At 37.8% G+C, this 13,041-nt stretch overlaps 1 protein-coding gene across 1 annotated transcript in view; it reads right to left on the bottom strand.

Annotated features, from left to right (window-relative positions):
* Positions 1-6,105: 6,105 nt before the first annotated feature.
* The window catches only part of LOC107683573 (calpain-5), a 14,239-nt gene continuing 7,303 nt past the window's right edge, over positions 6,106-13,041 (bottom strand). Inside the window, exons 6-11 of the mRNA XM_016479647.1 lie at positions 8,802-8,879; positions 8,228-8,684; positions 7,946-8,068; positions 6,684-6,723; positions 6,457-6,593; positions 6,106-6,336 (exon numbers count right to left, since the gene is read on the bottom strand). Of these exons, the coding sequence (XP_016335133.1) occupies positions 6,172-6,336; positions 6,457-6,593; positions 6,684-6,723; positions 7,946-8,068; positions 8,228-8,684; positions 8,802-8,879 (1,000 nt within the window). The 3' untranslated portion in view covers positions 6,106-6,171. The remainder of the gene's footprint in view (positions 6,337-6,456; positions 6,594-6,683; positions 6,724-7,945; positions 8,069-8,227; positions 8,685-8,801; positions 8,880-13,041) is intronic.

The raw sequence follows: 13,041 nt of genomic DNA, 5'->3' as shown, positions 1-13,041 counted from the left end.
GAAACCGAACATTTTTGAAAACGCCTGCCAGGGTGAAGATTTTCAAAAACTCCGGTTGCAGTGTTAGCGTGTAGACAGCGAAACCGTTCGTTTTTGGCTTGTGACATCGGCGCCTGCGCTGTTATCTCCGCCTACTGGAGACTTTTTCAGGCTTCTGATTGACCAACATAGCTTTACGGTATAGATTATATATATTATATATATATATTATATTGGTTTGGCATGCTCTTGACAGTGCTTCATAGCATGCATTTGCGTTTTCATGTGGACGGAGATTTTTTTTAAAATGGAAGAAGGAAAAACTCCGTTTATAAAAATACCCGTGTACATGTGGACAAGGCCTCAGTCACGGCGTCATCAAACTACGCCTTTGTTTCTTTGTTTGTTTTGAATATGCACCCTCTAGCGGGGAAAACTTACATATTGTGCCTTTAATCAACTGTAATGTTTTCTTAACCACTCTGTCTCTCCTCTTATTTCTTTCTTTCTTTCTTTCTTTCTTTATTTATGTGTGTGCAATTGAACAGAATAACAAAAACATTGAGTGGGTGGCTAATTTAATTTTATTATTACGATTTAATTTTCATTGTTAGCCAAAAAAAAAAAAAAAAGACAATAATATCACTTCTCTTTACTTTCAATGCTCAAAATGCTACCAAAACTTTTAAACACAATATTTTTACATACATTTGGTTTTGTGAATTTATCACACAAACCATCAAAACCCTGTCATCAAGATAAATTAAGAAAAAAAAGACAATAATATCACTTCTCTTTACTTTCAGTGCTCAAAATGCTACCAAAACTTTTAAACACAATATTTTTACATACATTTGGTTTTGTGAATTTATCACACAAACCATCAAAACCCCGTCATCAAGATAAATTAAGGTGGCCCACAGAATTTTGCTACTCCTTTGCTAATCCACAAATGCAAGCACAGATACAAACACAGCATCCAAACAACAGTGCCAGACCTAACAGAATGTATCCCAGTGTGGTGGTCCAGAATGCAAACAGGTAGAGGGTCTTATTGCAGTAGGCATCTCCAGCCACGGCTTGGTTGTAGTTAGGAGGATAAATAGAGTAAATCCACACACTGCCTATAAATAAAAAATAAATAAATGAAACATTTATTTCCTAAATAGAATTTATTTCAGATTATCATTTGAAGTTGGCATCACTGATTCTGTTACTTCCCTGTTTAATGGGACAGTTCTCCCAAAAATTCTGTCATTAATTACTCACCGTCAAGTCGTTCCAAACCAGTAAGACCTTCGTTCATCTTGGGAACACAAATGACGATATTTTTGAAGAAATTTGAGTTTTCTGACCCTGCATATACAACAATGCAACTGAACGCTGGTTCCTGTGTCAGCAGCACCACAAGAATGCGTTGTGGTACTCTCATGAACGCACGTCAAAAACTGACACGGAAGAGAACAAATTGTTGAATAAGCTTATGATTTTTGTTTTCTTTCTACACAAAAAGTATTTTGTAATATTATAAAATTGTGGTTGAACCACTAATGTCACAGACTATTTTAACAATGTCCTTACTATGTGTCAGTTGTGTTGCTGTCTATACAGGGTCAGAAAGCTCTCGGATTTCATAAAAAAATATCTTAATTTGTGTTCAGAAGATGAACGAAGGTCTTATGGGTTTGGAACGACATGAGGGTGAGTAATTAATGACAGAATTCTCATTTTTGTGTGAACTATGCCTTTAATACTGTGAAGCTGCTTTGAAATATCTCTAATGTATAAAGTGCTAAATTAATAAAAGTGTCTTGACTTGATTACTTTAAAAACATGCATTCACATTTAATTTGTATTTACTTTGCGTTTAATTAAAAGTGAAGTTAATTTGTATTAATTGTTAAAGTCTGCTGTTCAAAAATTAAAGTTCATGAAACAAATAGCATAAAGTAAATGGCATATTGTTACTAAATTTCAAAATGAAATCTGTGAAATGTTTTTCTAGTTCCATATTAAACAGCCATTGTCTTAGCTATATTACTAAATAACAGTTCATATTCACACCCAAATTTCAGGCAGACCCACACACAAAAACATGTTGACAGTGTTTTCCATTCACAACTTCTAAGCATTCCAAAATGAAAACCTGCTGTTTGTTTGGCAAGTGACTTTGTAATGGATTAACCAAACAATGCACAGAATCTGCCAGAGACCTATGAACACATTAAATGACCTCTTCCTCCCACATACACCATTGTATCTTACCACAGATCATCCAACAGAACAAGAAGGTAGAAACTAGAGAATTCCACACATTGAAGGTACGGCTGAGAGTGGTTTGACCTCCCTCCTCCGTCTCCCTGGCGCAGGGCAGACAAGTCAGCAAGGCCAGAAATACACTAAACACTCCACAAACCAGCACGTACACTGGGATATAGTGCTGCCGGGGACAGTCTTGCAGATACACTGCACCTGTGATGGTAGGCAACATAAGAGCACTTAAATAATGGAATGTAAAAGCAGAGGAATAACTACAGTACATACATTCACTGTAACGCACCTATTGCAATCTGAGCAATGGGAAGAGCCAGGAATAGCAGTTTTGTAATCACTGAAATACAAATCAGTCAAAAAAAAATTACTTGAGTCAATACACTTTATGTTCATTAAGTACAAAAGTAACAATGATTATGGTGTAAAACTCCCATACCAAGGCAAGTTATACTAGTTATTGGAGGAGATTTCACATGATTCCACATTTGCTTTGGATCCATGGTGCCTATGCAAAAGCATACAAACATCACAACAACCCAGGGAAATGTAACTTCATTAAAAACTGATTTTGTAACTGCATTGGATTCTACTGATTATGTACATCTGTGAATAATAATACTCTTAAAGATATATCAGAGTAAAACTGCCTTCCCATATGTCAAACTGCACAAACATACTTACCTAGTTCTTCTCACACTACGGGATCAGAAACAGCCTGAAATGATTTTTCATGGGTTGTGCGCTCACTTTTTTAGAAGGCTGCATCACTCACCTCACGACCATAGCATTTCAAGATAAACCTGTTCTTGCGGTGTACAAACAATATCACAAACATGCATCGTGCTGCAATGAATTTAATAGGCTGGAGTTATTATCCCTCAGAACAAATCCCCTATATTTACATTCATGAACTTCTGTTGGAAGACACAGCTGAAAAAAATCTCTGTCAAGGTCTGACAGGTGCTTATTTTCATTAGTGCTTTTCATTTTGCATTCTTGATAAAACTAGGTTTAGTTTTGTTCAAGGAAATAAAATCTAGATGATGAAAAAAATGTTCGTGCACATTTTTGACTAGCAGATATGACAAGTACAGTCATTTTCATAATTAGCATTTCGCAATAACATCATCAAAAATTCATGTAATAACAAATTTACTTGCAAAACTGTTAAAAAGATATTTTAAAGAATGTTTAAAAAAAACACAGAGGCACTTTTTCAGTTTGAGTTTATCACACAAAACCATCAATAACCCTATTATTAAGATCCATGAAGATGGCCTACAGAATGAGACAAAACAAGCTTACAGTAATAATGCTTTACTGGTGATCAGCAAGGTTGCTTTTTAGTGATTTTTTTTAAATCCACAAATAGAAGTACAGATACAAAAACAAATATTAAATCAATTAAATAGAAATAAATATAAATAGAAAATCTCTATTTAAATTCATTATGATAAACTATAAAATATACCACACGCAATAAAAAATATTCTCATGTGTCTAGAATTCAAAATAAGAAAAATCTCATTCAAAATCATATCCATTGAATGTCATGTCTAAAATGTCACGGCAATTACAGTGAAAATCTGCTGTTTTCTTGGCAAGTAGCATGGTAATGGATTAACAGAACAATGCACAGAAGCTGTCGGAGACCTGTAACACACTAAATGACATCTTCTTCCCACATACACCGCTGTATCTTACCACTGATCATTCAGCAGAACAAGAAGGCAGAAACCAGAGCATTCGACACAGCGCGGATACGGCTAAGTGCAGTATGACTTCCCTTCTCCGTCTCCCTGGCACAGGGCAGACACGACAGCAAGTCTAGAAATACACTAAACACTCCACAGACCAGCACATACACTGGAATATAGTGCTGCTGGGGACAGTCTTGCAGATATACTGCACCTGTGATGGCAGGCAACGTAAGAGCAGTTTAAATAATGGAAGATAAAAGCAGAAGAATAGCTATTGCCACTTTCAGATTCACTGCAACACACCTATTGTAATTTGAGCAATGCGAATAACCATCCCTGAAATAGAAACAGCCATAAGGTTACTTTTGAGCAAATATGCCTGTTATGTTCACTAAGTGCAAAGTGAAAGTGTAAAAATCCCTGGTTTGCACAATACATGCTAGAGCAAGATGCTTTAGATACTGGAGAAGATCTCACATGTAATTCTATGTTTGCTTTAGATCCATGATGCCTACGCAAAGCAAACAATATTACTCAGGGATACGCATGACCTGTTTCCAAAAGAAGCATTCTTTGTGCATTTATTAAAGGTCACAGTTCTGAAATGCAGAGTTTTGCATTCTGTTGACTATGTGAATCAGTGTATTAGAATCCACTTACTGATATACAGTAAAACCATGCATTTTCACCTGTGTGGTTCGGGAAAGTCTTTATCTGACACACTCCTGGATCAGAAACAGCCATGAAAAGTTTTGTGCACTTGGTTTCAGAAGGTTTCAAAACGGTAACATTTCAAGATAAACCAGTTCTTGCTGTGTGCAAAGAGCATCACAAAAATGCATTATGCTGCAGTGAATTCAGTAGGCTGGAGTTATTGTCCCTGAGATGAAAATCAGAAGGGAAAAAACAGGAAGACCCTTATGAAAAATAAGTTTATTCAAGTGTGCTATTAGTATACTTCTTTTAAACTAAAAATAGGAAAGTATACTTTCAGTCGAATTTTTATGTACTTCTCAGACATGGGCTTTATGTACTTCTCAGAAATATACTTAAAATGACATTTAAGTATACTTGACTTATATTTAGAAAAAGTCTAAATATATTTCAGCTATACTTGTGCTCCGAGAATGTTTTCATTGTTATACGGTAGGGGGCGCTATTACACATCTTCTGTACAGAATTTCCAAAAAAAAACCACACAAGAGAAGAAGAAACCGAAACAAGAGATGCTACCACATGTATTCTAACATGATCATCAGACATAAAACAGCATCAAAACTGTGTAACGTTATGGAATAAAATGTCGACCAATGAAAAGGTAATAATGACTGTCAAGCTTTGGGGTGTTGATCAACTCCATCTACGTTTTGATTATCATTCTGAATCCAAATAATAGTCATTTTTCAGCTTTTTGTTCAAATCTTGTTTATTTTTTTATTTATAAAACTTACCCAGCTTCAAGTGTTTAAAAAAAGAATGCATGAAGCTAGAATAAAATGTTTTTATTTACAAGCAGATACCCTGTTCTTTCTTTTGATGTTTTGTATGTTCAGATATTCATAACAAAATATATACAAATTAATACCTAAAGAGGGATACAAATTAGAAACTTAAAGAAAACTTACGAGTATACTTGCAGTATAAAACTACTAAACTAGTAGTTTACTGAGACTATACTTCAAAGTGTACTAAAAATGCTACATGTATTTAATTAGTAAACTATCAGTATACCTATTAGTTCACTTTTAGTATAGTTGCAGTACAAACTAAAAGCATAGTTGTGTACTCAAAGTTTACTACTGTTATACTTAAAAGTATACTTTTATATACTAGAAAGTGGGCCAATTTAGTCCCAAGGAGTATTGAAATAGTACACTTACAAGTATACTACTAGTACACTGATATTTGTATACTTACTACATAAAGTATACTTAAAAATATACTTGAACTTTACTTAAGTATACTTAATAAAATAAACTTGAAGTATACTACTTTTTGGTAAGGGGACACAGTGGAACAAATCTCAGGTTAGATCTGACAGGTGCTTTGAAATAATTTTCACTCTCTTTTCATTTTTTACGTAAATCATTTCTATGTAAATTAATGAAATATAGATGATAAAAATCATATGATTTTAGCTGTGCACATTTTTTGGCAGTTTACGGGTTAATTTGCTGAAGCATGGCAGAAATGTAGTTGTTTCTGATGTTCAGTCCATTCACAGGTCTGTCAGGGACTGGCTGGAGGAAGTCTCTATAAAAACACAGCCTCGCGATTGGCCACCATGCAAGTCAATCACTCTGTTTTGACAGCGCTCATGTCCTCCTGTCTGAATTTGTGCTCCACCCAGGAATGTGTCCAACAGCAAACCTCTTTTCCACAGCTGCGCACAAACAAATACACAGAATAACACAAACATCGGCAAAACTGATTTCATTCATTCATTTATAAGAAACCGTGCCAAAAGTCAGCCTTCACAAAATACAGTGCAGTAGCCTCTAACCTCAATGGATATTTTGGACTTTGGGTTCCTGTTATAAAAGATGGCCTTGGTGTTGAATTCAGGACTTCCATCTTTTTTAAAAATTGTAGTCCTTACAGAGTCTTCCTCGCAACGGATGACAGCATATACATCAGGAGCTGATATATATATATATACACACATACAGAAGGAAAGATGAAAATTAAAGGCATAATCAGCTGAAACAAATAAAATACTTGTCTGCTAACAGTCAAAGCAGGACTGATCCAGTTTCTGACTGATCCAAAGCTGTCACTTAAAGGGATAGTTCACCATAAAATGAAAATGCTGTCATCATTTACTCGCCCTCAAGTTGTTCCAAACCTGTATACATTTCTTTTTCTGTTGAGCACAAAAGAAAGTATTCTGAAGAAAGTGAGTGAGCAAACATTTGATAGTATAGCCATTGAATTCCATAGTATTTTTTTCTATACTATGAAAGTCAATGGCTACCGTCAACTGTTTGGCTACCAACTTTCTTCAAAGTATCTTCTTTGTGCTCACCCATATGCGTTTGGAACAACTTTAGGATGAGTAAATGACAGCATTTATATTTTTGGGTGACTATCCCTTTAATGAAACTTTGAATATTAGGCACAGTCGTACTTACAAATGATATACATGTGCTTTGTTGTACTTTATGGGGCTACAAATATGATTTTATACGTTGAATATCTGAACTGCTAACTAGAGCCCGACCGATATATCGTTTTGCCGATATTATCGGCCGATATGAGCCTGTCGCCGATATATCGGTATCGGCGAATATGCCGCCGATATGAAATTTTTTTTTACAGAACATATAACGCAGATAAAATGCTTGAAATGGTGTAATTACTTAGTTTGTCCAGCAGAGCGCGCTCCATTGTTTGCTACTGGCGACCTGGATGAAACGCTTTAAAGCGTAAGTCTATGGAAAACCATTGAAACTTTGAACGGCCATATAACGGTGCGGCGAATCCGCACCAAATTCGTGGGATCCCTTCAGCTCGAGGAACCCTCTCGAATGCGAATCGAGTGTACGTCTAGAGGCCCGCTTTCGAATGAGCCCCCCCCCGCGTGGATAGCCCCCGGGGTTCGGTTGTTACGGCTGGTTAAATTCGCGGTCCGGTGCCGACCGATCTAGCGATCCCGGCTACAGACGGTCAAGTCTGACACATTGACGACAAGTGACTATTCACTCAAGCAATTCATTCCAAAACACTCATTCAGACTCGGGATCACCAAATATTTAAATATAAATTACTCAGTATTAAGTTTTGTTTATTCAACTTATGTATGAAAACAATATCATATTCACAGTCATAAATATCACCTAATATTTGGAGCAACACCGCTGTTGCTTGTGTGATATTGCATAGATTGCATAGAACTTGTAATAAAAAATAAATAAACCACCCCCACAGCCCACATAAATTAAACAGCCTCAGTCAAAATCTGACAATGTCTAAAAATGTAGTCAGTCACTTACCCTTAGAACCTCAAAGCCGATTGGTAAGTTCTCCCCACTTCCCTCCCTCCTTTTCATCCTCCTGTCCTCCTGTTGCAAACATATCAACACCTCTGCCCCATCTCCAGTCAGTTCAAAAAGGAACTAAGAAATTAAGTGAATGACAAACATCTGAATGTAAAATTAGGGAACATATGATTAAGAGAGCTAGAGATAAAATAAGGATTTTGAACTAACCTTAACCATATAATTTATGCTTCAATATCATTTTTAGTTTGGAAATTCCCAGAGTGATGGGTGTACCTGTGGGTTGTATAGAAATGTGTCTCTGTGATTGATACATCCTCCACATCGACTTCTTCTGTCAATTTGCCTCTCCCATCTCATCTCCGTGCCTTCTGCCTGTTTTTTCACATGCTCCCTTCTCCCCTTAATTTGCTTTGGTTTTACTTCTTCTTTCTTTTTCTGTTTTTGTCCTTGGATTTGTCCCTCCTTCTGCCTTTCACTCAGTCTTTGTTCCTTTTTGTCTCGTCTTTGAGCTGGCCTTTGTTTGGACCATTGGAGCCCGGTTGAAGGCCTCTGGTTCTTGATGTTTAGATGACAAGAAGATGAGGGAGGAGGTTGGATCCCAGATGCATAGGTCCAAGCACCCTGGCAGCACACCTCCCTCCAGTGGGTCTGTGGCCAGAGGAGGGATTTTTCCGCCAACCTGCAAACCACCATGTCTGTGAAGTATCGGCAGAAGTCCTCAAACTCCATCCTAAGGAAAATTATAAATTTACAATACTGGGTTAAAACATGTTTCTCAAAAGAATGATGTCCATGTACTCCATTTTTTTGCCAATTACACATTCATGTCACTGAAAATTTACATTACCAAAACTCTCCAACATCTCGGACAACAAGGCCCATCTTCTCCCGTTCTCTGCGGCTTAGCTGCTGCCACTGAGGAGAACTGAAAAGGAACCAGCTTTACAAGCTTTAAATTTCAAACACTTTCCATGTCATAGTTTGTCCGAGTTATCAAATTTGGCAAAAAGTCTCTCTCAAAGAGCACTACAGCTTTTCTACCTCAATTGAAGAGGGTCAACCAATGTTACACTGGTTTTTCAGATTAGATCCTGAACTCTTTACTTACTAGAATGTCTCTTTCATCTTAAAACTGTGCCCCATGTGATGCTCAAACTCACAACCTCACCATTGTCCTGCCTTTTAATACTGCACATTGACCAACTGCACCACTGGAGCTGGTGTCAAAGAACAACATGAGAAAAATGACAAATATAAAGCCGAATCTCCAGGTCTCATTTATAGGGGCATTAACATACACACCACATTAACATACCACACGCTGACTGTCAATTGACCCTTCAGGGAGTTTGATTGACATGCCATCTGACAAATGATAACAATTATATGAGTTGCGACTGAAAAAGACATCGGCGAAGACCTACAGCCAACGAGAGAGCAAGATACCAGGCAGCGGGAAGTTTGGGGAGGAGTTATATGAAACGTAGTTTGTGGACCAGACAGAGTTGTCATGATTCTTCCTATTGTAAAGTCATGCAGTGTGTAACCTTCTGTCGCCGATCCATCGTGTAATGTAAAAACAGCAGCAACTGAATGGTACGCCAGATAGTCGTGCAGTGTGAAAACAACGTTGACCCGACAACTTTGGAAATCGTGCAGTGTGAACTCAGCGTTAAAGGTCCTATGACATGCTGCTTTTTGGATGCTTTTATATAGGCCTAAGTGGTCCCTAGTACTGTATCTGAAGTCTCTTTCCCGAAATTCAGCCTTGGTGCAGAATTTCAGCCACTACGAGCCAGTCCCACAATGAGCTTTCCTTAGGACGTGCCATTTCTGTGTCTGTAGCTTTAAATGCTAATGAGGAGGAGAGAGGCGGGGCAACTGCCATGCTTCGCTCGTTTGCAAGCCATGATGTCTCTCGAGGAAAAAAAAATATTGCGCTCGCCTCGCACGGTAGTAGCTCATTTTCTCATGGGCAGGCCAAATTCTCTGGGCGGGCAAAGCAGAGAAAGGGGAGGTAACCTTTCCCCGTATGACGACATAAAGGGAAGATTCCAGATTGGGCCATCTGAGCTTTCATTTTCTCAAAGGCAAAGCAGGATACCCAGGGCTCGGTTTACACCTATCGCCATTTCTAGCCACTGGGGGACCATAGGCAGGCTAGGGGAACTCATATTAATGTTAAAAAACCTCATAAAGTGAAATTTTCATGCCATGGGACCTTTAAGTCTTTTATGTTAGTCTTTGATCTCATTTCTACTAGCATGTTTCATAGATCCTAAAACCATGCTCCAGGTGAGGCTCAAACTCACAACCTCAGCATCACTCTGCTTTGTACTGTCTTAGAAGAACCGCACACTAACCGATTGCACCACTGGAGCTGTTGACTCAAACACGTATTACCAGACCCTATAGGGAAATCCAACTCAAAATGTTCAATTACAGAAACAGGCTATGAAAATTGAATACACAAATTCCAGCTTCCAAGTCACACATTGGAAGATTAGCTAGCACCTATGCTACAAAGTGTCAGTCTCATCTGAAGATGGACAGCCTTTCACTTCGAAACACCTTTTCAGCTGGAATGTCATATTCAACATGAAAGGTGAATTACGTTAGCCCTTAATTTGTTTTCCAGCTTGAATGACTTATGAATCTTAAAAGGGTCTTAGATTACAATTTCACCTTTTTACATTTTAGTTAGTGTATAATATGGCTTTGAGCATAAACAACATCTGCAAAGTTGCGACGCTCAAAGTTCAATGCAAAGGGAGAAATTGTCTTTTACAGAATTCGCTTTTTAAGGCCTACAACAAACAGCTGGTAGGGACTACAATGAGCAACTTCCTGGGTTAGTGACATCACAGACCCTGAAATTTACATAAACCCTGCCACCCAGAGCACACAACAGAGGAGGTGGGGTTCCTGAAAATTATAATCCAAATATAGCTCCTAAATTTTCCAAGTAAAATCCCTGCCCTCCAAGTAAAATTTTCCAAGTAAAATCCCTGCCCTCCAAGTAAAATTTTCCAAGTAAAATCCCTGCCCTCCAAGTAAAATTTTCCAAGTAAAATCCCTGCCCTCCAAGTAAAATTTTCCAAGTAAAATCCCTGCCCTCCAAGTAAAATTTTCCAAGTAAAATCCCTGCCCTCCAAGTAAAATTTTCCAAGTAAAATCCCTGCCATCCAAGTAAAATCCTAAATTTTACAGAGGGCAGCTTCCTCAATCTATGCGAATTCAATGCCGGATTCGCCCAAAAGCTTGTCCTCAAAGATGGAGCAGTTCAAACTTTAAAAGCAGAAGCTATTGTTTATGGGCCACAACCTGTAAGTATGTTTTATTCTTTGTTAATGTGTTTTCCATTAATAGTTTCTATCATTCATTTTATGTTGTAGTATGGATAAAGCTTTAGTACGGATAAAACCGTATATCAAAAGATAACATAAACAGCAGTAGCATTTACAAATAACATAAATAATCTAAAAAATATGAGACAACTACAAAAAAACAAAACAAAACAAAAAACCCATACCATTCTGAAACATCCTTTAAGAGTCATGCTTGCATAGGTTCTGCTCGATTCTCTTCTCTTTGATAAGGCAATATTGACGCCATTGTTTACGATACACCGGAAGCGCATGCAACTACCCGTAATGGAAAGGGGGAGACATTAGCGGACAACGTGCACTAGGCAGTTAGCGAATCACAATAAACTGGGCCAGCTAACCAATCTGAGCCCATTGCGAATTTCTGAGGGAGGAAACAGGAAGTCAACAGACAGTTTTTAGAAGAATGGAAAAGCGGTGTAGGATAATAAAAATGCGATTTTTTTTTAAAACAAATCATGAACACGTTTCAGTGCACCCCATAAACACAATCAAGCCTTTGAAAAAAGCCTGGTAGACCACCCATTTAAAATCATGATCCAGGTAATCTAACCCCTGCAGGAAAGTGGGCCTCGAGGACCAGAGTTAAGAACACCTGAATTATAGAATCTGAGATGAACGGTGATGTTTATGTTTTTGACATTAGTTGTTGATCTAATTTTTTCTATATGTTTCTTCCATCTAAAACTGTGAGGCTCCAGGTGAGGCTCAAACTCACAACCTCGGCATCAGTGGCGGCTCGTGGGTTTTAAAATAGAGGAGGCACACTAATTGTATTGGTCTGGGATCCCTGCAGATTATTATTATTATTTGCTTAACCACTTTAAAATGGCTTTTTGTTGCTTTTAGTCAGAAAGCGTAAAGAAAATGACACACATACAGTAAGATAATATAATTTCACTTACCTGGCCTATCGCTTGAAGCAAACAATCATACCTTCTTAAAAGTCTGTGTTAAAAGAGAGCTGCCTGTTCCGCCATTTAATTAAGCCGACTGCTGTAGTCTATATCCAGTTAGGCGTGTTTTTCCTTTTTTAATTTGTATATATATATATATACTGTTTGAATGACAGCTTGGTAAATCTGTTGGCGATCAAATATTCAATATCGCTACCAATCATAAGTACTTGGTACATTATCAACGCAGCGGGACACGTTCAAGCTAATATCACGTAATTTACGTCTCTATGATGATTGGTTGATATCAGATGGGAGGCTAGCCTCCCTTGCGAGGGTTCTTTTCTCAACACTCCTCAGCACTAAAAGTGCACACTAGATGGTGATTGGCTCATTTTTTTTACCAACGGAGGCACGAGAGATGACTATGTCATCCGCCGGAACGGCTTCCGCGTATGACAGATAACAGAAGTGAGAAAAAAGTGTTTATTACATTTGAAATATGGATATTTTTCTTACAAAAACACATAAATTCACTACAGGAGGCCTTTATTCACCTGAGCGGTGTGAGGCACGTTTATTATGAATGCGCGCACTTTATTTGACGACTTGTGGACTGTTCAACTGTAACACCTGCTGACTGCAATGATAGAGCTTGGAATAGCCAGGACAATTTTTTATATAACTCCGACTGGATTCGTCTGAAAGAAGAAAGTCATATACACCTAGGATGCCTAGAGGGTGAGTAAAACACAAGCTAATTTTCATTTTTGGGTGAACTAACCCTTTAATACACAAGTCCCAA

Source organism: Sinocyclocheilus anshuiensis, unplaced genomic scaffold (genome assembly GCF_001515605.1).
Source record: "Sinocyclocheilus anshuiensis isolate Anshui unplaced genomic scaffold, SAMN03320099.WGS_v1.1 scaffold874, whole genome shotgun sequence".
NCBI classification, from domain to species: Eukaryota; Metazoa; Chordata; class Actinopteri; order Cypriniformes; family Cyprinidae; genus Sinocyclocheilus; species Sinocyclocheilus anshuiensis.
The sequence above is the reverse complement of the archived record's forward strand: the minus strand, read 5'-3'. Positions and strand labels throughout refer to the sequence as shown.